The sequence below is a fragment of the Carassius auratus genome, chromosome 25, assembly GCF_003368295.1.
Source record: "Carassius auratus strain Wakin chromosome 25, ASM336829v1, whole genome shotgun sequence".
Lineage (NCBI taxonomy): Eukaryota > Metazoa > Chordata > Actinopteri > Cypriniformes > Cyprinidae > Carassius > Carassius auratus.
In genome coordinates, this window is record NC_039267.1 from 11,938,785 (window position 1) to 11,964,234 (window position 25,450).

Here is a 25,450-nt window from a genome sequence, read left to right on the forward strand (position 1 = left end):
CTCTCTGAAAAAGAGCTCTAATTTAATAGTTATTTTTTGTTGATCTATAGAAAAGCATACATTTCTGATCATTGTGTCAGTTAAATTCAGGGTGTAAGTGCATGGGCATGGAAATGTAATACCTTGCAGTTGCAATAGAAAAGACACACCAGATGGAATGGCATTGAAAACAACACATATATTCTTCAGCAGATACAGGCATATTATATTTCTGTAAGAAATCTGAGTAGTTGTAGAGTCTGCCTTGTGAATTAAAAAGCTGTCCAACTAAACAAAGATTGTTTTCAACCCAAATGTCAAAGAAAAGTGATTTATTCTGTAAAGAATGCCCTTATTGTTCCATAAATAATATCTGTGCAGAAAAAAGTTGTGTTTGTATATTAATGACTAGGCCAAGAGCATCTGCTTATGGAAACTAGAAAGTTTGAGAGGGGTTTTTAAAAAAATTATAATTACAAAGTAAAAGGAAATTCAGGCCACCAACTTTAGAGAAAATATAATAAGGGATAAAATTCCAAAGTGAGATCTGGGAGGCATCATTCAGAAATAAAGTGTCGTCAGCCAGCTGGCTAATAATAATTTGTCTATCATCAATTGTGATACCTTGCAAATTATTCGTGGAAATAATGAAACTGAAAAATAATGTAAAAACTGAGAGGCAAGTAAGAATAAATATGGAGATATAGGATTGCCTTGTCTTACTCCACGTGACAAATTGGATCTCAGTGAGGTTCCAAATTTTAATTTAATAACACTATTATTATTTCTGTATAATGTCCTGGTGGCTTTACAAAAATGATCTCTAAACCCAAATTTGTCAAGAGCTTGAAATATGAACTAGTGCTCAAGCGAATCAAAAGCTTTGTAGAAGTCTAAGAAAAGCATGAAACTTTATTAAAAGTTATTAATGAGATTCTCGTAATCTAGAAGATCTAAGATTAATCTTAAATTGTTTGTAATATGACGTTTCTCCATTAAACCTGATTGTGATTTATCAATAATAGAGTTGAGGACATTTTTAATTCTTCTTGCTAAAACTGAAGCTAAAATTTGGTTTTCTAATGATTTTTTAAGAGGGTGATTGGGCTCCAGTTTTCTAGACACTCTTTATCTTTGTTGAGTTTGGGTATTAGGGTGATAACTTCTTGTGTCATAGTTGGTGGAAGTGCTTACAATTCAAGACTTTCTTTGAACACTTTTAATAAGGAGATACATTTTTAACAAATATCTTATAGGCTATTAGCTCAGCGGTTAGACCATCACTGCCTGGAATTTTATTATTTCTTAAACTCTTATTTGCCTGTTCAATTGCTGACTGAGATACATCATCATCATCACAAGCTTTTTTTTTATCTTCTAATGAAATAACTTTATTTAGATTGACACGATTTGGCTGAATTATTACAATATCTTATAATAGCGTAAGAAATAGCGTATGGGTCTGTCACGTGATTAAGGAATGTCTTAAGCCCGAAAACTTGTCTGAAAAGAGGTGAGGTGAGCTAATCACAGACTGAAGACCCAGGTAAAGCATTAATTAATATTTTCTGTTTATTATAGCATTTTAGTTTTGTATTGTTTGTAGTGTGATCAAAGTTTGTGTAAGTAATAGATGTGTTGGGGAAGTAACACGTAACATTTTAATTACACTTTGCTAAAATGAACGAAATGATTCGATAAAAGATTCGTTCATTTTGCTGAACGAGACTCAAAAGTCCGAGTCGTTAAAATGATCCGAACTTCCCAACACTAGCATGAGTCTCACCGGTAAGGCTTGGCTTATGAATATTAATTAGGTGACGAGATGTGATTTGACGCAATACGTTGATAGGTTGCTGGCCAATGACTGATGTTTTAATGACGTCTCGTTAATATTAATGAGATTGCGTAAACGGACGCTGCGGGAAGGTGACCAAGCAACTTAATATTTATGACCCACTTTTTCCGTGGTAGGATCATAGACTGTATGGGTAAGATTCATAGACAGTAGCGACAGCACGCGCTTTTAAAGGGAATTGCATCAATAAAAATATTCACACATTAAATAAAATAATTATCATAATAAATGCATGCTTGTAGGGTATTTTTTATGGAATTTTGTAAAGTAGAAAGAGATTTAATTAACTGTAAATAAAAAAGACAACAGTCATAAAGTTATGTTTCCATTTTTTTTTATTCAATCCTTACACTTCAAAGTCGACAATGTTAGGCATGTAAGGTTTCCAGTGATATCAGAACTATGCTGAACAGATATGTCACTAATTTACAATTAATAGTAACAATGTTGCTGTATAAACCAATATTGAATCGTGTTTTGCCTTATACAACAGGTGCAGAGATAAATGATAAAATGACGCAATGCCAACAACCTTTACCTCATGCTTTTGTCAAGAAAAAGGCGTAAGAATGGAAACCTGTGGAAAGAAACCAAAAAGTAGCTTTCAACTTTTGACACTGAACAAAACCCCCTCAAGCCTTCAGAGGCATGTTTGATGACATCACTGTGGGGGAGCCACACAAATGAACGTCACCGTAGAACAACAAAACATTTTCCACATTTTTTTTGTTTGGTCAGATTTTAGAAGCAAACTCCTACAGAGGAATGATTTATATCAAACTACATTTTACCATACATGTAAGCACACGTAGTGCTTGGGTATCAAACAATATTCAACTGAATATTACGACCAATTAGAACCAATTAGTTTTGTTTTTTGCAAACCAAATGAAAAAGAAAAAAAAAAATTGTACAGCAGTAATAATAATTTTTTTTTAATCTCAAGTAACAAGTCGCAAAAAGTGATTTTGGCACCAACTTGAAGCTCTTTTAGTGCTGTTTCTGCTGTATTATTAGACATACATGTTTGATTATCTGTATTTATACACCATAAGACTGTGACAGTGCAATCTCAATATTATCATTAACTTATTAATGTGCCCAATAACGGCCTCTCTTTTTTATGGCGTCTTTGTTTTTAAGCTCAAAAGCCAATTTCAAGGAGCCAGAGGATCACCAATGAATGACCTTACAGACACAAACATCAACAGTGAAAAGAAAAGAGGGGGAAAAAAAAGCCAAGAATTTTATAATTTCCTCAAGAATGAGAAAAGGTGATGTGTAAGGTCTGTTGGTTTCTAGTTTATCTAAACACTTGTGACAAGACAAATTAGACATCTGGGGTGGTCAACTCCAATGAGGTTACCCCTAGATTGTACATAGCTTAACTAACATAAAGAAAAAGAAAAAAAAAAGCGCCGTGGCTTATGACCAGAAAACTGAGATAAAACACTCGAAAAGGAATCTAATTTAATTTTGAGAGAAAAAAAAGAACACAAAATATTTGCTAGTCAAATTCAGAAGCCGTCACGATGAAGCTTCAATGAAAAAACATTTAGTAAAAAAGTAAATTAGTCTGATGAAAGCAGTACATTATTTCCTGGTGTCAGTTTTGTAACAATTTTAAGTTCATTATTGTTGCATATGGATCTTTTATAGAGGATTTGCGAGTCGTAAGTGCCTCTCATTCAAACTGAAGGCATACGGTAATCTGCAGATTCAAACAAATATTTCCACTCCTGTCCTCATCAGTGCTTTTGCAAAACTCATTCATTACCCAAAAGAACTGAGTGTGCAGCACACACTGTGTTATGGGTTTGTTGTGCGCATAATAATACAACCTGTAATAAAATCACAAATCAATTTCAGCAAGCAGGTTTATTGCAACACATGGAGCATCTTTCTTAATAAAAGATCCTTGTTTGTGCTAACCAAACAGGCTGTGCTGACTCAATATGAAACCCATTTAAAACCGGATTTCATAAGCTGCTTATTTGTGAGCACTGAGAACTGAAACTAATGCAAATGAGGTAAAGCACAGTAATGAATTTTGCGGTAGAAAACTGGTGGTATTGGCCAATGATTGCTTTTAAATGCTCAGAATTGGTCCAATGGCAACCAACATCCCAAACTAGTTTTTTAGTACACTTACCTTAACATTCAAGTGTGCAACAATTTATCACTGCTAAGATCCCAGTCAATCTGACATATTTACAGCACACTGGGCTTGGTCGACAAAGCAAATAACACTTTGTAAGAAATTTAGCATGCAATGAACTCTCAGTGCCTTGACACTGACTTTGATCAATCTGGCACAAAAAGAAAGAAAAGGGGGGACGAAACCCCCATCTAATGCAGATTTGTTTTCTATGGGACAAATTTAAGTCAGCATCTGCAATTATGAACTAAAAGCTTTTTTTTTTTTGGATAAAATATGATTCAAAAATGCCATAAGACCAATTAAGTCGCATGAAAGGATTAGTTCACTTTCAAATTAAAATTTCTTGATCATTTACTCACCACCATGTCATTCGAGATGATTATGTTGTTCTTTCTTCAGTCAAACAGTTTATTTTTATTTTTTCAAAGGTTTTTCATGAACACATTCCAGGATTCTTCTCCTTATAGTGGACTTCAACGGCTACTAAACGGTTAAAGGTCAAAATGACATTTTCAGTGCAGCTTCAAAGCGCTCTACACAATACCAGATGAGGAATACGGTTCTTATCTAGCGAAATGGTCATAAAAAAAAAAAAAAAAAAAAAGAATAATTGTATATGCTTTATAAACAGAAAAGCTCGCCTTGCACTGCTCTGTGATGCCCGTCCATGACTTCACGTAATACATAATCACATTGATAAAGTCACGCTTGACTCACTCAGTGTTTACAAATGTGGAGGAGGAGGACCGTTCCAATGTTGTTGTATGTTCAATGACACACATAAAATGTTAATAAGTTTACGGCTTGTAAACACCAAGTTGGTACTTCTGCCTACGTCACGCGTGACCTTTTCAGTGTGATGATGTATTACGTCAAGTCGTGGATGTGCATCGCAGAGCAGTGCAAGCAGAGTATTTCTGATTATAAAGCATATGCTTTTAATTTTATTTTTTTTGACAATGAAGATTTCGCTAGGTAAGACCCTTGTTCCTCTTCTGGGATTGTGTGGAGCGCTTTGAAGCACCGAAACTCATTTTGACCTTTAACTGTCTGGAAGCCGTTGGAAGTCCACTATAAGGAAAGAAATCCTGGAATGTTTTCATCAAAAACCTTAATTTCTTTCCGACTGAAGAAAGAAAGACGTAAACATCTTGGATGACATGGGGGCGAGTAAATGATCAGGAAATTTTTATTTGAAAGTGTAAGCCAGTTGCTGTTTTTGTGACATAACTGCACATTTAATGGGTTATGAAAGTTTTCTCATTTCCCTCCCCAAAAAGATTTAAATAAATAAATCAGCCTTGTGTATTAAAACGGCTGTTTGAAAGATTATTGTAAGACTGTTAGAATGCATCAGATGGCGAGTATACTGATGTTGGTTCTGCTTTGAACATATCAGGTTTGTCACGAGAGCTGGTATTGTTTCCGTCACTTCCCTTTGAGGAGAATAAGCACAGAAGTATAGAAGAACTTGAGAAAAATACAGACTGAGAAGTTCCAGTTCTGCTGCAACATTCAAACCGAGGTCCGTTCATTCTTAAAATCTTTAAGGCAGGTTCAGAAAGCCTTGACCGTGAAAGTCAACGGCTTATTCGGAGTGCAGCGGGATGACAAATTTACATCCGAAGGGGGAGTGGTATTTGATCCCCACTTCCTGGAACACCTGTCTGGGAATGCCGATGTCACACAGGTAGACTCTGCCGGCCCCCTCGGAGAGAGGCAGTGGGAGGCCCAGGGAAAGTGACCATTTTGCTTCCACGGCATGTGCCTGTCCACTTACTGGAGGGTCGATGCTCAGTACCGGGGCTCGGTTCTGATTGGCCCAGTCGGCGGCGGCCTTGTACCAGGGCTGCTCCCTCAAGAATCCGTTTTCATGCGAATCCAGGCAGTTTATGACCAGGTCAACTGGCGTCTCGGGCAAGTCTGAGGGTGAAATTACATTTTGTGGATAAGAATAATGCAGTTTAATGTGTATTTTTCATTTACACCTCCACTGGCGTTCAGAAGTGTTCTGGTATACTATCTCAGGAGGGTGGGTGGGAGCAAAGTTAAACATGTTCCTGCTATTCAGAGTGGAAGTTTCCAAGACTTTCGAAGCCCATCTAAACAAAGCATTCAGGTGGGTGTGTTAGGAAGATATGTGACAGACAGAAACCATGATAAAGGTTTTTGGTTTCGTCATCAAAATTTGTGTTGATGGAAACAGATCTTTGGGTGGGGGAGGGGGAATCAGACGGATTTCACCTAGTGATCCAATCACGAGCGCTCAAGTTTATAAGGGGTGCGCAATATTAAAATTCTGGATAATAAGAGAAGCTGATTATCATTTTCATTTTAGAGCTGATAACTGTTAAATAAACTATTAAAACTGTATAATACTTTGACTAAATAAATTACAAATAACACTAGGAATTAAAATCGATCGATTTATATGTAATTTGGGCATCAAAAGAGTTAATTTTTAGTATTTTTAAAGATTCCCTTTTGAATGAAATGTGTTTATTCAGCTAAGGTGCCTTAAATTGGTCAAAAGTGACAGCAAAAACTTTATCATCGTTACTAAAAACAACTTTTTCTATAAATTCTGTTCTGTTGAACTTTATATTCCAAGAATCGTAAAAAGTCACATATTATATATCTATATTTTTCTACATTGATAATAATAATAAACGTTTCTTCAGTATCAAATTTCTGTAGGATCATGTGACACTAAAGAATGGTGTAATGAAGCAAAACAGACTTTTTTCAAAAACAAAAAAAATCTTACCAAACACAGTGTGTGTATATCTCCAATATCAACCAGTAATACTGATCATTTTAAAGAAAATATCATAGATATTAGGGGTGGGAGATAGGACCAAAACCTTATTTCATGACATATGTCACAAAATAGTTAAATTAGGTTTTTATGGAATCTAAATGTTTGATACCAAAGAAACCTCCTAATTCTTGTTACCTGCATCAATATCCCAAAAATAAATAATAAAACTCAATTGCAATGAAGACTAGTAAACAGTCAGGGATTAAATAGGAATAAAAAACAAACTAATTAAAATAAACTACAGTAGAACAAATAAATAAGAACTGCTACATACTGTACATTATATGAAGTAATTAAATGTATAAAAACACTGCATATTTTTCACTATGTAAACAAACTTTTTCTTATTAAAGTTACAAAAATATGCCAATATGCGGTTACACATGTTATGCTTAAAAATGCATGCAAATGAGACAATCTCTACTGGTTAATCGTGTCTACTGATATATCGCCCAAAAATGTACACTGTTGTATCATGAATGATTATTAAATTTTGATGCAATAGTTTCACACCTTTCACATTAGAAACCAGTTTGCCTCCCGTCTTCCCGAAAAGTGCAAGTTCGCTGGTGATGGCCTCCAACATCTTGACGAAGTTTGGCAGGAAAAGGATGACCTCCACTTCATGGTTGGCCAAGTGACGGCCACAGCTGATGCCCTGAGCGCCCTGGACATGTGGTCCACACAGCAGGGCCACCGTGGGCCGCTGATGTACATTCTTTGGGGTAAGTCTACGAGAAGAACCAGACCAATGACATCCAGACCTGCTGGAGATATTTTTGATTGTGCAATTCCTGTTTAAGCCCCCACAAACCTGTTCGGGCCTCCAAGTAGCGTGAGGGCCATCTGACTCGCACATATGCCCGTCATCTCAAGCCTGCGCTCCAGAGAGAGACCATGACTTTCTGCCGCAGCTAATAAACGCTTGTGCAACTCGAAAGAGATGCTGGGTACCACCAGCCCTGAGTCTGGGAGAAACAGCATAAATAAAGGCGAAATAAGAGAAATTATAAAACAATATAATGAGGTCAGAGTCTTACCAGTGCTATATTCTTTGGTTCCATTCTGTGGAACCGTGATCTGTCTGTAGACGACGGGTTTGGCTTCTAGGATGTTCTCGTCGTGCCGGTATCGTGATGGCGTTTGCTCTCCAGGCGTTCCTCGAGATCTCGCGCCGTTGCCTCGGCGTTCTGACGAATCGATCTGCGAGAACACCGCAGCCTTGTCGAACAGCGCCAGGTTCCCCTCAAAATCAAAGTCCTCATCGGGAACATCGTCCATACCGTCTCCAAAACACTCATCGTCTCTGTTCTTCATATGACCTCCGTTCTTCAACCCATTCTTTTTGGGCGTGGCCTGATTTGGGCCTCTGCAACTAGACGACCCTACAAACGGTTATAAAGGGCATTAGTTAATCAAATCTTTTATAACTTTTCATAGACCACATTCCAGCTGTTTTCTTCCAATGTAGCATGACTATAAAATAATAATCATGCATTTATTGAGAGTATTATGAAACCGAAACATTATACAAAATAAGATTGTAATACTAATTAATTTAAATGTATTGTATTTTTTATTAATATTAATAATATTTATGCGTTTCATTGATGGTTTGGCATCAAAATCAACAAAGCATTTATTTAACTAAACCTTGTCAAATGAAATCATTTTATTTTAATTAAAACCTTTTATTCTTTTACAGTGGATTGTTTTAAGAGTAACAATTTGTTTTAAATAATATTTTATAACAAAATAAATAATAAGCAGTTATTAATTTTATTATTAATAAGTAATCCAATTTATATTTAATAACAACATTTAAGCCAAATTGAGCAACTCTACAAACAACCTTTTTTTAATTGCATTTTAAATTGCAATTTCCCAAATAACACCTGAATAATAATATATCTAGAAATTAAAATTCAGTTAAAATCTAAATGATAAGGTTCAATATCTAATGACACAGAAGACTCACAAGAGTTGTGTCTTCGTCTAAAGCCTTTACTTTGGACAGCCATGTCCATGTGACGTTCACCGTAACTTTTTGAGTAGTGTGGCACCGGAGACACCCCTCCTTCCTGTGGTTTGGGTTCGGTTTTATTAGGGACCATCACAGGAGTGCTACTGACCGGGGCGCCACCACCACCCTTATCCTTGCGTCCGCTAACGAGAGTCACTGTGGAGCTGGTGTCTGGACCATTCTGCTTTGGGACTTCAGTGGAACTCTTATGGATCTCCAGGATTTTGAGATCTTTAATGTCCATGGCACTGTTAAAATCATTCATTAAGGATCAAAAACAGACACCACAATGATAAACATTGACCCTTTCAGGATCTTCCTTTTATTACTCACCTGAAGGTGACCTCGGGCACAGTGCACTTGACTCCATTGTGGAAGGGATGTCTGAGAGAGATGGTCTGGCTGGTCTGATCTACTGAAGACACTTCTCCTTGATACACTCCTAAAGTTGCTCCACAGTGGATAGAAACAAGACAGCCAACCCAGTCTGCTGCCATTCTGACCAACTGAAATGAGATTTTAAAATTCTTTATAACACTTTTATATTGAAACAGAACTTAAAACAGTTATTTAAGAGGGGAAACATTAATATATGGGAAATTATGGCAAGATGAATTCGAGTATTGAACGTTAGCTTGGGATGGGAAGATGCTAATGTTAGCCAGCTCGGTGTAACGTTACAGGACGCAACGGCTTTTTAACCTACTTTTATCGTCGTCGGTCAAATGAAACTTGTAATGTAAGTCCTCACCTGTTGTCAAAAGTAAATCCGTTGAATAAACAAAAAACTGGTATACTGAAATATATTTTTGATTAACTCTTCTGAAGAGCTCGAATGCGTGAAAGGCTTCTTCTATTATGATTCACTGAGCGAGTCTCAGCTTTGAATCTGTTTACTGCCACTTACTGGTTCACTGCGGAAGTACATTGAGTTACATCTTCTTCTTCTTCTTCTTCTTCTTCTTCTTCTTCTTCTTCTTTCGGGTTTAATGGCGGTTGGAAACTCATCTTGTGCATTACCGCCACCTACGAGACTGGAGTGTGGGTATTAGAATGACATCAAAGGAGAGGTGAATAAAAAAATATATATAATTAATTAATTAAATTAAAAAAATATATATAAAACCTTTACAAAAGAAAATTCCTTCCTATTAAATTCTTAATTAAATTCTTAAATTCTTAATTGAACAAAATTAATAAATTGTTTATACTCCCAGATGCTTTCCATAATAAATGCTCAAGTGTCATGCATTGTCCATCCATCTGTGTCTTTAATTCTGCCCTATCTTCGTCATACTTTTTGCAGTCTAACAGTATATGCTTCACTGTCTCTTGCACATTACAAACAGTGCATAATCCAGTGGGATGTTTTCCTATTCTGTGCAATGTTGTATTTAAACCAGTGTGACCTTAAGATGGTTTTGACCTCTGCTCTAATTATTGGTATTTGTACAGCTACTGTTTCATGCTTTATAGAATTTTTTGCTAGCATATCGACAACTTAATTTCCTTTCACCCCCACATGGGCAGGAATCCAAAGGAAGGAGACAGCCATTCCCTTATTATGAAGCGTGAGAAGAAAGTGAAGTATTTGATAAATGAGGTCTTGTCTACATGACGCTCTACATTAAGTTACAAGCAGAGGTGTACACTTAATCTTAAATTAAGCAATTATTGATATTAATACATACTTGTATATTTTCATGAATATTTTTATAGAATTATGAAATGTTTGTTATTTTATATTTTTATATAACTACAATATTATTAACTGCAATCAATTACTGCAATATTTTATCGATTTAATATTAATTGATTATTATATCATATTTTTTCATTTATTAACTATTAATACATATGAAACATATATATGTGTGTGTGTGTGTATGTGTGTGTGTGGCCCTGGACAACAAAACCAGTCATAAGTAGCATGGGTATATTCATAGAAATAGCCAACATTGTATGGGTCAAAACTTAATTTTTGATTAGTAATATGCATGGCTAGGAACTTCATTTGGACAACGTCAAATGCGATTTTTCTCAATATTTAGATTTTTTTTGCACTCTCAGATTCTAGATTTTCAAATAGCTGTATCTCAGCCAAATGCTGTCCCATCCTAACAAACCATACATCAATGGAAAGCTTATTTATTCATAAATATGTATATTAGTGCTGTCAAATGATTAATTGCAATTAATAGCATTCAAAATAAAAGTTATTATTTACATGATGTATATGTGTATTGTGTATATATAAATACACACACATGATGTATGTATTTTAGAAAAATATGTTTATATATTAAATATATTTATAAATAACATAAATCATATGAATATACATATATGTATGTAAATAAATGCAAAAATGCTCAAAATACAAACATGCATGTGTGTATTTATATATTCATAACAACACAGTACACACATATACAGTATTATGCAAATAAAAACTTTTTTCTTGGATGTTATTAATTGTTTGACAGTACCCATATGTGTGTGTGTGTGTGTGTGTGTGTGTGCATAAATCTCATTTAAAAAAAACTGATCTTTATGACTGGTTTTGTCATCCAGGGTCACATATGAGTGTTAATTATAACATAAAACCAACACCAAATACTGAAATAGCAATGTAACACAATAAACACACTGGGGGTGGGGATTGGTGCAGGGTTTGTTCTCATATTCTCAAATACTTCATATTCTCAGGCATTTGAATCATTCCCAATCTCAATTCGAAACGCTGAGTTTTTACTCATTTTCAAAAAACATTTAAAGTCACATCTTTTTCGCCAGCCATTGACCAATGTTCTCTCGTTGGTCTGATTGCTTCTATGCTCATTTGTAAGTCGCTTTGAATAAAAGTGTCTAAATGATTTAATGTAAATGTAATCAGAAACCAACCATCTTTTCGTCAGTTATGCATGACATTATGAGACGTTAGTGTTATCTGCTAAGGTCAAAGACAGAGGAGGAACCTGCTCATGTCTGGTAGAAACAAATCATGCAAAGCCCGTTCACAGAAACATTTCCCACAAGCTCCAGCAGAACCTGAGATGCCTTCAGGGCTGTCTGAGACTAGACAACCGGTGCCAGATCAATGTTTGGTTGAACAAAGATGAGGCAGGACTCTACATAACCGGCCCCTCAAGCCAGATACTCTTAATCAAGATTTGAGTTGAAGTAAATTATTGCACATACTTGCAGTGTGCTTTATTATGGTGACAGAAAAAATATTTTTATATTACATTTCAAAACTATTTATCTTCTTTATGTGACACATTATTTTACCTGAAATTTTCATTGTCAATAATAATTTAAAATAAAAATAGTTTTTACATATATGTAAATGTTAAATTGTATTATTAATATTTTTTAATTATCATTATAATTTAATTTTAAATATATAAAAATACATTATACGTGCATCATATATATAGTATATGAACTATTTATCCTCATGTGACACATCTAGTATATTTGTCATTATAGAACAATTAAAAAAGCATTGTTTTATGTAAAAAAAATAACTACATATCTAGGAAATCTTTCTTTATGCTTAAAAATTTTGAAAATTATTAATTATTCGATTCATTATTGTCATCATTAAAATTAATCACACCCATTTTTAACCTGGAGAGCCAATCAACGCTTCCAAAGTCTCCGTGATCCCGCCTCCCGAATTACGCCACTCTCACGTGATCATATCAGAACATCACAACAAAAATGTCTGCTTGCTTTTCGGGGCGGTAATATTTTTTCTCGTTTCACAAATATAGCGTTTGCGTCAAGCTTCTGCGTCTGATGAAGACGTTGTTAAAATAAAACCAAGCGAAACGCAAACTAGTCAGTGAATATTTTACCACGTAAGCGACTAAACTCGCATCTAACAGTTCGTTGTTGATTTGAATTATTATTAACACTAGTATCTCGTGTTTTATTAAAAGCGTCATGATGGAGCCCACAGCTTCGGGAATATTCTGTAACAGGATGCTCAGTATGGTGAACTCTGAGGACGTGAACGCCATCATTCAAGCTCAGAAACACATGTGGGGTTCCCTATCGAGTGACCTGCCTAGGCAGCATTTTTATTAATAATATTCATAACGTCACTTATTATGCTTCCAAGCTGATTTTGCTGCATGTATTCATGTAGGCTGGACCGGTTTGAGAAGACCAATGAGATGCTGATCAACTTCAACGGACTGTCCAATGTGCGCTTACAGCAGATGAATGAACACTTTCTGATGCACACCCGCACTTTAATAGAGATGAAGAAAGACTTGGACAGCATTTTCAGACGAATAAGGTATTATATTCACAACTTAAGACATTAATTATGATGAGGTTGGAGACCTAAGATCTGATATCAACATTTCTCCCTTCAAAACAAACAAGTGTATGATAAATTGAACACATTCAAGCTGGTTTGTTGTACTTTTCTTTACAGTAAATATATCCAAGTGTAATTTTTGATCAGTAATCTGCATTGCAAAGAACTTTATTTGGACAAATTTAAAGGCACATTTTCTCAATATTTCGATTTTTTTCTTTCTTTCTTTTTTTGCATCCTCAGAGTGCAGATTTTAAAATAGTTATTTCTCGGCCGAATTTGGTCCTATCCTAAAAACAAACATACATCAATGGAAAGATTATGCTTTCAGATTTGGTTTTGGATCCAGGGTCACATACTACAATTTATTATTGTGTAACATTAGTTATTTCCAATGCGTAAGATAATTTGTGTTTCCACAGGACTTTAAAAGGCAAGGTTGCGAAACAATATCCAGAGGCCTTCTGCAGTAAGTTATAAAGCAGTATTTTGTATTATAATGCACTATGATTAAACTACCATTTTGGCAAAATAAATAAGTAAAACACAAAAATGAAAATCAGTATCAATAAATCTTAAAACAATATTGTGACATCTAAGAAAGACTAATCAATGGTTAAATCTTAAATAAATAAATAAATAAATCTAGCATTATCCTTTTGTAGTTTTTGCTAAATTGTTATACAAATAATCTAAAAACAAACAAAAAAATAGAATCCACAATTTAAAATTCCAATATTTACCAATATATAAAAAACTGCTGTTCTTTTAAACTCTCTATCATCAAAGACTCCTAGAAAATGCACAAAAATTTTCCACAAAAATATTAAGCAGCACAACTGTTTTCAACACTGATATTAATAAAAATACATTTGTGTTAAGAAGCCAATCAGCATTCTAGAATGATCACGTGACACTTGTGCATGTTTGGGTATACAGTAATAAAAAATTATTGTCTTCCTTTGTAACAGACATTAATGAATGTTCAAACCTGGAGGATGATGATGTAGACTTTGAGCCCGTTCCTCCCAGTGTGGCCACCACCATCACTACCACTGCGACGTCCGAACAGAGCACAGAGTCATGTGACACAAGCCCTGATGTGATCTCGCCCACCATCAGCTACTGTTCTGAAGACCCGTCTCAAGAGCACACCGGCACACCCACCTCTGACAGCCACGAACAGCCAGTGTTACGGGACGAGGGGCCGGATTCAGCCGACATTTAGATTCATGTGTATAATTCTGTATTTACTACATACAGATGCCACTGTATGTATCAGTGGGGCGATGCATGCTTACTATGCGGAAATGGTTTAAATTTTAATTTAGAAAAATAATGCATACTTGCATTTTGCAGATTAAAAGAAAAGTTTTAAAGGTACACTTAAAAACAGTCATGTTTACATTGTGTTGTGGCATTTTCATGCTCAAAACCACATTATTTAGTATCATTTCTAGATTCAGAAAAGTATGTCATCAAATAAAAGCTTTTGCACAGTGTAAGTCTTTTAATTAAACTCATTTGCTTGGATTTCGTTTATTTTGTGGTCTAAACTTGTACTATTTCTAAAATGTAAATAAATAGTAGGAGTCGTAGTGAGCTATAGTAGTTTTTCACCCCTCCCCCCCATGTTTTTGTTGACTACATTACCCATAATCCACCAGACCGGAAGCGTGCGACTATACACACATCAGCTTACCTCTCTTCCGAGTCCTCTGGATTTCTGTCCGTTATTTCATTAAACGTTCGTTGTACAAGGAGATTATACATTTGAAAATTGCAAAAACTACAATGTGCTGTTTAAAATAGCATATTAAGGTAAGCAGAAAACGAAGTAAGTAAAACGGCAAGCCAGACCAGTGCGCGGGTAGCATTGGCTAACAGTAATCATAGACAACTGAGAAATACCTGAACCTTCACAGACAAACCGTTTAAAAAAAAATCAAAACTGGTCTACGTCCTAATTTATATGTGGTTAAACCTTTCGCATATTTAGCACTGGTCTGATAACAGAAAGTTAAAGTAACATTCTGTTCACAAATGTATATTAATGTGCAACTCCTCTCGATATACCAATTGACATAAATGATGAATCGCAGCTTAAATTCATGAGGAAGATAACGGCCAACTGCTGTGAAGATGAGGAGGCTGAACAAAAAGAAAGCACTGAACTTTGTGAAGGAGTTGGACGCTTTCCCCAAGGTTCCCGAGAGTTATGTGGAGACCACTGCCAGTGGAGGAACTGGTGAGATCAGCTGAGATTTTATCGATAGTTTATTTACATTTTTATATTCAATTGTATATTTTCCACATTCCAGTTAGTAACCCTGTTGTGTTTCTGTCTTATATATATATATATATATATATATATATATATATATATATATATATATATATATATATATATAAAATTTGAAGAAATAACCTGTTTTTTTAGTTATTTTAGTACATCTCTCTAGTACAACTCTCTCTCTCTATTATTGCCAACTAATTTAAATGTTTTCAGATACCGTTTTATATTTCAATTTATTTCAGTTAATGTTATTTAATGCATGTATTTATTCACAAACACACATACAGTCAAACCAAAAAATAATTTCCAGACACCTTAAACATTTCTCACATTATCACAGTTTATTTGCTGTAGATAATAGTTAACATCTTCTTTCTGACTCTTCTGAAATATTACAGCTGTGGTACTGAATTAAACCCACATGATTTCTTCCTCAGTGTCTGTGTTGGCCTTCACGGCCATGGCACTCTTGGCCTTCCTTGAGTTCTTTGTGTATCGAGACACATGGATGAATTACGAGTATGAAGTGGATAAGGATTTTACAAGGTGACTCTTTACTGTTACCATAATGTAACAGAAAATTTTATTTTGTTGATATATATACATTATTTGATGTACTAACATTTATTTTTTATTTTTTCATCATGTAGCAAACTACGAATTAATATTGATATCACAGTTGCCATGAGGTGCCAGTGTAAGTATATCTTTAAGTAACATGTTGTATGACTTTTAGCATAAAATCATCAAATAATCTTTATTTATATATTTTCAGTCGTTGGAGCAGATGTGTTAGATCTAGCCGAGACGATGGTGGCATCTGATGGCCTGCAGTATGAACCTGTGAGTAACCGGAGCTTACTTATTTGTTAATATCTTGCTAAAGTGGTGCCGTAACATATTTGAAAACTCTTTGGCAGGTTGTTTTTGAACTTTCTCCTCAGCAGAGGCTCTGGCACAGGTAAATTTCACATTCATTCATATGTAGCAGTTACATTTTCATCATTGGGACACACTTTTAATGTCATTTTATACATATATATCATGGTTTTTATGTCCCTCAGGACACTTTTGCTCATTCAGAACCGTCTGCGTGAGGAACATTCACTCCAGGATGTTTTGTTTAAGAACGTCATGAAAGGTGCCCCCACTGCGCTCCCACCCAGGTCAGAACACATGATGCGTATTACGCCACACGTCAAACAAGAATCGCGCGAATATAACGCAGTCATTTCTAATGGAGTATGTCATTTTCCATTCACTCTGTAGGGAAGATGATCCCACTCAGCCTCTAAACGCCTGCCGGATACACGGATACCTTTACGTCAATAAAGTAGCAGGAAATTTCCACATCACAGTTGGCAAGTATGTCTCCTGTCATCTTGTTTTTGCATCCACTCCATTAAAACTTGTTTTTAAGTACTGCAGACCTACTTGTAGAGTTCAGATATGTGTCCGTTGTCTTTATATTTTCTCTGAAATGTGTTATTTCATTTCAGGGCCATCCCACACCCTCGAGGTCATGCCCATCTAGCGGCCCTGGTCAGCCATGAGAGTAAGCTGAACAGCTTCTTCAGGACTAACAAAGCAATGTTCTAGAAAAAGGGGTTTTGATTCTATAGATATTATCTGAATGGCTCATTCTATGCAAAACGTATCTATTGCTTTTGAATCCAGACCAGAAGGCAACATCTGTTCCACTAAAAGAGCAAATGCTGTCTTAAATCTGATGTCCAACAGGTCCGTTTGGTAATAAAGACTTTTTTATTTCAGCATACAACTTCTCCCATCGGATAGACCATCTGTCTTTTGGAGAGGAAATACCTGGCATATTAAATCCACTGGATGGCACAGAAAAAGTGTCCGCAGATCGTAAGTAATCAAAACATTTATCAGTATTTAAGGAAATAAGTGTTTCTGCATTTCTCTAATTCACTTATCATCGATAATCAATATTTTATAATTACAAATTGTTACCACCATAAATACATTTAAACTATTAATACAATTTATAGATAAGAATTAGGGCTGGTAATTTAACACTTTAAATAGATTAATTAATTAATTATGGAGAAAAATAAAGCTTTAAAATTAACGCATTTAACGCACGTTGTAATCTGTTTATCCTTTGCACAACAGTGACTTTAAATGATCTTTTAAGAGTAATTTCTCCAAATTTGATGTGCGATTAATTAATTAATCACCTCATCATGTAATTAATTAGATTAAAAATGATAATCGTTTACCAGCCCTAATAAGAATTAATAAATAATATATAACCAAAGATTTTGATCATTTAAATCATGTTAAATTATACATTTAGATCAAGTCTGAAAGGAGTGTTCTAATTATTTAACTTAATTATAATATTATTGGCATAAATATAAATTCATGCTAGTAATATAATTTAAATGTACAAAATGTAAATAATAAATTAAAAATGAATATTTTCATTTTTCCCCCTTGTTGCTAGATAATCAAATGTTCCAGTACTTCATTACCATTGTGCCCACAAAACTGCAGACGTACAAGGTGTCAGCGGACACACACCAGTATTCAGTCACTGAACGGGTACAGACACCTTTAAATATATCTTCATAACCATCTGTTGTTTAAATTAGTTCTACTTGGATATTTCATTTGAAAAAGTTCTCTTTGTAAAGTACATATGACTGCCCAAGGATGATCACTGATGGCATATTTGGATTCTCTCTGCTTTAGGAGCGAGTGATCAACCACGCGGCGGGGAGTCATGGGGTTTCTGGGATCTTTATGAAGTATGACATCAGCTCTCTGATGGTGAAGGTGACTGAGCAGCACATGCCCTTGTGGCAGTTCCTCGTGCGGCTCTGTGGCATCATAGGAGGCATTTTCTCAACAACTGGTAAATGGAGAGAATATTTGCTCACAACAAAACATTGAATGTGAAATGCCTGAATGACTGTGATGTGTTTCTGCAGGCATGTTGCACAGTCTGGTTGGCTTCTGCGTAGACGTGGTCTGCTGTCGTTTTAAACTGGGGGTTTATAAGCCCAAGAGTGTAAGTAGTGGTAGTTGTGCTGCATTTTTGAATTGCTTTGGAGTCGAGCATTGATGCCCTTGTTGTCTCTCGTCTTTAGATGAGTGTTTTTGATGGCCATGTGAACAGCCTGACGCCTCTTCTTTCTGAGAATGCTGAACACTAGCTGGGCTCTCCTCCTTACGGCATTTAAAGCTCATTTCAGTCACATTTCAATCTGGATCACAACTGTTGAGTTTCAGGATTCTGTTAATACATGACATTGAGGTTGGTTGTCATTTGTGGTACTGTAAAGATTTGTAAGCACTGACACAATAACTGCTACACAGGCAGAAATCCATAAATGAGAAGATTGCATCTCCCCAGAAGATCTTGTTTGATGCAAAAATGCTTTTGGTGAATTTAAATTAGTGGGCAGCTTTTGAGAAATGTTCAGCCATTATAGAAAAACTCATTAAGACATCTTTTATTTGTCTAAAAGCAGGTATTTTAATTCAAATTAAAATTGATTGGATAAATACTCCCTTTTAAAAAGCACAGGACAAACTCTGAATATCAGATAATTTAGTTTTAGTTAAAGTGACTTTAATACAACCTTAAAAGACGTGGTGGCATCAGGAACCTTTCAGACACGACCCATCACGTCAGTATTAGGATCTAGTTGGGATTTTTGGTGATTATTCCCAACCAGTGCCAAGGTCTCCACCTCAGGATGGACTGATTGTTTAGCATCCATGTGCATTTTAAGAGATCATGATTTATATTATTGATGGATAACACCTGAGGGTCCATTAATGCAGTCAAGACTGTATTAAAGTAAGTAGTGTGAAATAATTAGTTTAAAGCATATGATAATTGATCACACTGTTGATGCATATTTTCTTGTGCCAAAGCTTTTCTAGAAATAAAGTAAATAAGGTCCCCGTAATGGTTAAATTGGAAGAACATTTCCTTTTTTAAGTCGAGAAAATTAGTCACCTATCCAGCTGTTGGTGTATTTTGCTTAATTTATGATTTTTAACATAAAGCTCTCCAGGTTCGGGATGTTTTATTTGCCTGTTATTCAGCGTGTCTCTTGAGAGTCCAAATAAAAAGTTCTGAATGCACCTGCACACCTGTGATCTGTTTTTAAGCATCGCCATGTGTCTGTTCTTGTCTCCTGAGCAGCAAAATAAAATCTTGACTCCGTATTTGATAGTTTGTAATCACTGTAAACTCGTACATTAAATGCATCTTGAAGTACAAATCACTTTTCTTAATTAAAATGAATAAATATACAATCTATTCCCATGTCAAAGAAGATTCTCATTTGTTCTTTGTTGATGCCTTCTTACTCAAAGGACTCAAGAAAGTGCAAGTGTGTGAATGACAATTACTAGAGCAGCTGGTTTAGAAAACAAATCAGAAATCCCCTTTGTTCAGGCATCAACCTGATCAAAAAAGGCCATAACTAGATTTTCATTCCCTTAAGAAAAGCGGTGCTTGCAATATTAAAAATGAAGTAAAGTAAAAAAGAGAATTCGCCAAAAAACAAAATCTCTTCATGTCATCCTAAACCCAAATGACTTTCTTTGTTAATGGGAACATTATGGCGGCAATCACTGTAACTGCACGGAAAAGTGCAGCCAAGACATTCTTCAAAACATCTCCTTTTCACTCCACAGAAGAAAATAAAATGGGCAGGTTTGCAATGACATGAGGATGACTAAACGTTAAAGTATCTCTGTAAATAATTGGTAAAATTATGTTTTGCGAGCACTGTTAAAACTTTATGACTTAAGGTTTTAAATTACGTGAAAAAAATCTCTCCAACAAGTTCAAGAGCCTCATTATCCAGAGGTTTCTCAGAGGCTCCTGAATCATCAGAAGGTGGGTCCAGATGGCAGTCTGGTTTTGTGCTGATGTATCTATCTATCATGATGAATAAATGTTCATACCCCGAGAACCAGACATGAGTATAATGAGAGGTATAAAATGAACTTTAGACCTTGTCAAGAGTTTATTTAACAGTATATCAGAATATCATACAGGTAAACAAGATTTTAGCAAAATGTATTATATCCATACTGTTGCATTTCATAAAAATATTTGATCACTTAGTCTTTGAAACTATCAATAATACATTAAACAATATTTATAGGAGTACAGCTGTACAAGGTAAATACACATCTAACACTAGACAGTAATATTGATCTGAATGGGCATGTGCCATCTTTAACAGATTCAATATTTTCCTCAATAATATAAAAGGTTTTTCTTTTTTTTTTCTTTGTCTTATTTTCACAGCAGGCAGGATACAGCTTGAAACTGTAAAAGCTATGAGCTGTGCAATAAATGCATCCACATTTTCCTTCACCGTTTCTCGCTGTCTGTCTCTCCATGTAAACAGCAGTTTAATCTAGCACACTTGCACCCAGTGATGGAAATCAATGGAGACTACAATTATTATGTGCTAGCTACAAAACCCTCAGGGAGATATGAACAGGGAGCGTCTTATTGTGGCACACATTACTAATATACACTATTTTGTTTCAACTGCAAAAAAAAAAAAAAAAGATTTGAAAATAATTTCTAGTTTTTCACCAAAATTACCTAAACATCCTTAAAATAGGACAAATTTACTTGATAATATAAATTGAATTGGGTTTATTCTTCTTGCACATCAGTAAACTGTTATTTTATTTTATTTTATTTATTTTTATTTAAAGCATAATTATGGTTTATGCTTTAAACAAGAAAGAAAAATTATTAAAGATACATGTTAAAAAAACATTTTTGTAAATAACAAAGCAACTACTTTAATTTAATTGTAAAATACTTAGAAATGTTTGGTGTATTGTCAATTCTATTTAATTGATTTTCCAAAAAATGTTTTAAGAATGTTGAATTTTTACAGGAAAACAAGAAAAAATACTGATTAAGACTATTTTTTTTTTTTTTTTTTTTTGCAGTTTTAAGAAGGAATGTGATAAGCTTTGTATTGATATGTGACTTTTTCAATGCAGCTCCCGGCGCAGTTTCAGGGAATCCTCTGGAATTACATTCCACATGCCTCAAGAACAACTGAATTGGCACAGTTATCAGCCTGTGAGCAGAATGACATGTGCAGAGCAGCAAAAGACAATTTCACAATTAAAATGAATACAAAAAGAGGCAAAACTGTGAGATTCAATCACTATGAATGTTTCTGTTGATCACTATCACTGTATGAAACCCATTAACACTCTTCCATCTAATAAAAAGAATGATGGAGGTTCGGATAGAACATTGTTTGCCGTAACAAACACAAAATCTTGAAATATTTTCTCCTACCGCTGTCCACATGTGCCAGATCAGACGTTTTGATATTTATACAGTTTTTACTAATAAAACATTTTCATAACATCAGAAAAAAATTGGCAATGTTTGTCAACATTGAATCAAAGGTAAAAACAAAAGCTCAGCTTTTATTTTTTTAATGTAAAATGCATATTTCATACTGCTCTGTTCTGCCGGTAAGGCACTCTGCCCCATACAACTGGGTCCCACCCATTCATGCTAGAGAGACCCTGATCATGCCCACATCCTTTAAAAGCATCCCTTTTCCCTGTCTTTGCTCCCAGCCGAACCTTAACCGTGTCTTAACCAAGTGTGACGGGATGAAACGATAGAGCAAAGTGACCAGGATATAAAGTTCTGACTTACTGATACGCCAATTGTTTTCATGTTACAGGGGATAACCGATAAAGTGCTAAAAAAACAACAATAATTTTAAACGCTACAAATTATAATGTTTAAATAAATAATGAAAAATAAATATTTATTGTGAGTGTTATTACATTTGAATTTTAAGAATACTGCAAATGTAATCTAAATATAAAAACAAAGGAAATTAACTTTTTTAAATATCACAATTAAAATGCAAAATTACATAACCAATATTTACCAACAGCAATATCGGCCAATACCTGCTATACCAAAAACTTTTTTTTTGCATCTTCTAACTATGTAATGTATATCGTATTGGTCCAAATCCCAAATTTCTGTATGTAGCCCCGCCCATATTTAATAGTATTGGTCTAAATTCCTAATTTATTTGTATGTAGCCCCGCCCATATTTATAGTATTGGTCTAAATTCCTAATTTATTTGTATGTAGCCCCACCCATATTTAATAGTATTGGTCTAAATTCCTAATTTATTTGTATGTAGCCCCGCCCATATTTAATAGTATTGGTCTAAATTCCTAATTTATTTGTATGTAGCCCCACCCATATGTATAGTATTGGTCTAAATCCCAAATTTATCTGTATGTAGCCCCGCCCATATTTATATCAAAACCCACATTGCTGTGTATTACATATCAAATAAGTTCTGAGTGGATGTGACTTTGTTGCATCATGCAGCATTTTTACGTTCGGAGCTAACAGGGAAATTATTTGTCATGTTGCACTTGGTTAGGACACGGTGAAAGACTGTCTCCTGGTCTCAGACCAAACTGTCATGAAAAACAGGTCCACTAATTAGCTTTGTTGAACTATGGAGCCATCAGAGATATGGGAATGAAGCGTGTGAGGAGTAAGATGGCACCCCAAATCCACAGTGGTGGCACACAGTACATGGCCAATGACACACTGAGGTTTCGAAAAACATCCACAGTCCTTCTTCGGTTCAGTTCGCGATGTTTCCGAACATTTGGCTGGGTGTGGATTTCATCAACTAAACTTGGGATCTAAAGGGATACGTCCATGTGGCAGATTTGGCGACTGATGTGGCATTTACCCTCTCATAAATCAGGACGAATGGGTCGGCGTGATACCTACCCTTGCATCTCCATCATGGCGGTCTCCCTTTATATGTACTGTCAGTGTTTCACAATGTCTATGGTGACTTTTTCCCATCAGACATATAACGAAAGGCAATACTGAAATGTTCTCAACTCAGAAGTTTGTGTTTCTTCAGAAATCTCTTTTCATGCTACACATATATTTGCGATATTTGACCCCCTGTGTCACTAGGGGTTTGGTATGAACATCTTGAAATAATACAAAAAATAAACAACCTCTACATGATAAACAAATAAAGAGAGCTCGGGTCCGCCGGACGGAAGAACGAGGCGTTGAAAGTTCGGCTCGTTCCCCTGCGAGAAGTTTCCTCAGAATTAAACAGCGAGAGGGCGAGCCACGCGTCTTTGGCTGCCGTTCATCTGGATCATCCGGAAAAACAAACTTGGATCAGAGACTATATGAAAAGCAAGTTGGATGCGAAAATCCATTTGAGGTTGATGTGTCTCCATCTGTTCTTAATCATTTTTGACTTTAATGATCCATCTCCTCTGTTTTTTAGGCTGTTCAAAGCACAGCTCTTACAGGTGGACCTGCCACCCTTCGTTTTGCGGACGAAACCCCACAAAACTGACCACCAGGGGCGCTGTGATTGGTCCAGACTGTCACAAAATGCCACTGAAAGTCCAGAGTTTGAGGCTGGATGAGATGACGGGTGATGGCGGAGGGCGAGTGTCACGCTAGCGGGGTGAGACTACTTCCGACAAGGCAGGGGCGGCTGGAGAGACAGCACTCCGGGAGGCGGCACTGTCTACCAGGAAACACAAAGAACCTGTGAATCACTGTTCCACCTGACAGCATGGTAACATCACTGCCAGCGGACACAACACAATCATACAGCGTTGGGGAGCAATCAACTTTTCAGTAGCATTTTCAGTAACAAGTTATTTTAGAATGAAAGGTTAGATTATTCTGCTCTTCCTCATCTGTTATTTCGGGAAGTCTGATTCATTTTAGTGAATCGATTTATGTAAATGAACTATGAGTCACTTTATGCTATTTAACATAGCAATGCGTACAGTGTTTCACAAACTATTACTATTTTTTTTGACTTACTAGGTTAATATGTTACGAAAAAATACATACTTTCTATAAGAAACATTTATGTAAATAATAAACACACACACAAGCACACGCGCATATTTATAAATCCTAAACAAAAATAATTGTCTATAAGTATGTGTATCTATAAATGTAATCTAAACATTTATAAATATGAATATATTCTGGTCTGAATAGACACAAATCTATAAACACAAATCTTAAAATAAAAATAAAAATGGTTAAAATGAAAAATATAAATGTTGTATCAAGGGCCAAACAGAAAAAAAAAATCATATGAAATCTGTACATGAACACTAAATTATTATAAAATCAATTTAATTATTTAAGAATTCAATGAGTCACTTAGTACCATTTTCGATAGTAATGAAGAGAGTATTTCAAAATTATTTGACTGTTTTTTACTTATATACTGTATATACGCAATGTGCATTCATACAAAGTAATATGTATTATATAAATTATATTATATATACAATTGATATTATATAAACATATACTTTTAAATATATTTAAATAAACATTTACGTATTTTGAGGACTAAACAGGAAATCATTATATAAAGTAATTAAAATAAGAAAAATAATCATATGGAAGTTGATGATATATTTACGGATCCAAAATATAAAAGTCAAATTTTAAATCTGTAAATGTATATGTGAAAATAATTATACATACAATTCTGTGTATGTATATCTATAAATGTAAATCCGAACAGTTCTACTTAAAGTCTCTCTCTCTAGATACAAGAACAATAATCAAAATAAATCTGAATATATATTTATGAAAATGTTTCAGTGCTTCTAGTTGTATTCACTGTAATTCATGTAAATTTATCTGTTCAAGTTTAATTCCCGCACCCGAATTGACCCTTCGCTCATTTCCGCCCCCATATATTTTATCATATTTTTTGGATAATTTCCATAATATTCCATTTAATACTCAACACACAGAGCCTCCAGACAATTTCATTAGAAAAGATCACAATCTTATGGCAACAACTGCTGAAGAATGATTGGTCATTTACAATTTTAAGGCGGGGCTTCGTCAGATAAATACTCTGGTAATTTCTAGTC

At 35.0% G+C, this 25,450-nt stretch overlaps 4 protein-coding genes across 16 annotated transcripts in view; 2 read left to right on the forward strand and 2 right to left on the reverse strand.

Annotated features, from left to right (window-relative positions):
• Window positions 1-2,154: 2,154 nt before the first annotated feature.
• edc3 (enhancer of mRNA decapping 3 homolog (S. cerevisiae)) lies at window positions 2,155-9,753 on the reverse strand. Of its 3 annotated transcripts, none has more exons than XM_026202670.1 (7): window positions 9,594-9,753; window positions 9,176-9,348; window positions 8,864-9,090; window positions 7,860-8,204; window positions 7,634-7,787; window positions 7,333-7,550; window positions 2,155-5,921 (listed from the first exon to the last, which is right to left on the reverse strand). In XM_026202670.1, exons 2-7 carry the CDS (start codon window positions 9,337-9,339, stop codon window positions 5,587-5,589), a joined length of 1,443 nt encoding a protein of 480 aa, XP_026058455.1. In that variant the 5' UTR covers window positions 9,340-9,348; window positions 9,594-9,753; the 3' UTR covers window positions 2,155-5,586. The 3 variants fall into 3 exon arrangements, with proteins under 3 accessions (XP_026058455.1, XP_026058453.1, XP_026058454.1); XM_026202668.1 differs by having other exon boundaries at window positions 8,798-9,090; XM_026202669.1 differs by having other exon boundaries at window positions 8,798-9,090; window positions 9,549-9,734.
• A 2,781-nt stretch (window positions 9,754-12,534) lies between these two features.
• On the forward strand, window positions 12,535-14,773 carry LOC113043367 (kxDL motif-containing protein 1). 3 transcript variants are annotated; one of them, XM_026202702.1, is made up of 5 exons: window positions 12,535-12,708; window positions 12,790-12,891; window positions 12,999-13,151; window positions 13,598-13,644; window positions 14,147-14,403. In XM_026202702.1, exons 2-5 carry the CDS (start codon window positions 12,794-12,796, stop codon window positions 14,401-14,403), a joined length of 555 nt encoding a protein of 184 aa, XP_026058487.1. In that variant the 5' UTR covers window positions 12,535-12,708; window positions 12,790-12,793. The 3 variants fall into 3 exon arrangements, with proteins under 3 accessions (XP_026058487.1, XP_026058488.1, XP_026058486.1); XM_026202703.1 differs by having other exon boundaries at window positions 12,535-12,688; XM_026202701.1 differs by having other exon boundaries at window positions 12,537-12,891; window positions 14,147-14,773.
• A 68-nt stretch (window positions 14,774-14,841) lies between these two features.
• Window positions 14,842-19,602, forward strand: ergic2 (ERGIC and golgi 2). Its single transcript, XM_026202691.1, has 14 exons — window positions 14,842-14,996; window positions 15,278-15,423; window positions 15,909-16,017; window positions 16,122-16,168; window positions 16,247-16,314; window positions 16,392-16,432; window positions 16,536-16,637; window positions 16,741-16,836; window positions 16,971-17,026; window positions 17,245-17,343; window positions 17,945-18,042; window positions 18,193-18,355; window positions 18,432-18,511; window positions 18,591-19,602. Exons 2-14 carry the CDS (start codon window positions 15,318-15,320, stop codon window positions 18,654-18,656), a joined length of 1,131 nt encoding a protein of 376 aa, XP_026058476.1. The 5' UTR covers window positions 14,842-14,996; window positions 15,278-15,317; the 3' UTR covers window positions 18,657-19,602.
• An 872-nt stretch (window positions 19,603-20,474) lies between these two features.
• magi2b (membrane associated guanylate kinase, WW and PDZ domain containing 2b) overlaps window positions 20,475-25,450 on the reverse strand; it is an 81,580-nt gene continuing 76,604 nt past the window's right edge. For 8 of the 9 annotated variants that reach the window (XM_026202646.1, XM_026202642.1, XM_026202643.1 and 5 more), the window contains one exon: window positions 20,475-24,063. In XM_026202646.1, the coding sequence (XP_026058431.1) occupies window positions 24,007-24,063 (57 nt within the window). In that variant the 3' untranslated portion in view covers window positions 20,475-24,006. The remainder of the gene's footprint in view (window positions 24,064-25,450) is intronic. The other variant, XM_026202645.1, reaches the window with a different exon arrangement.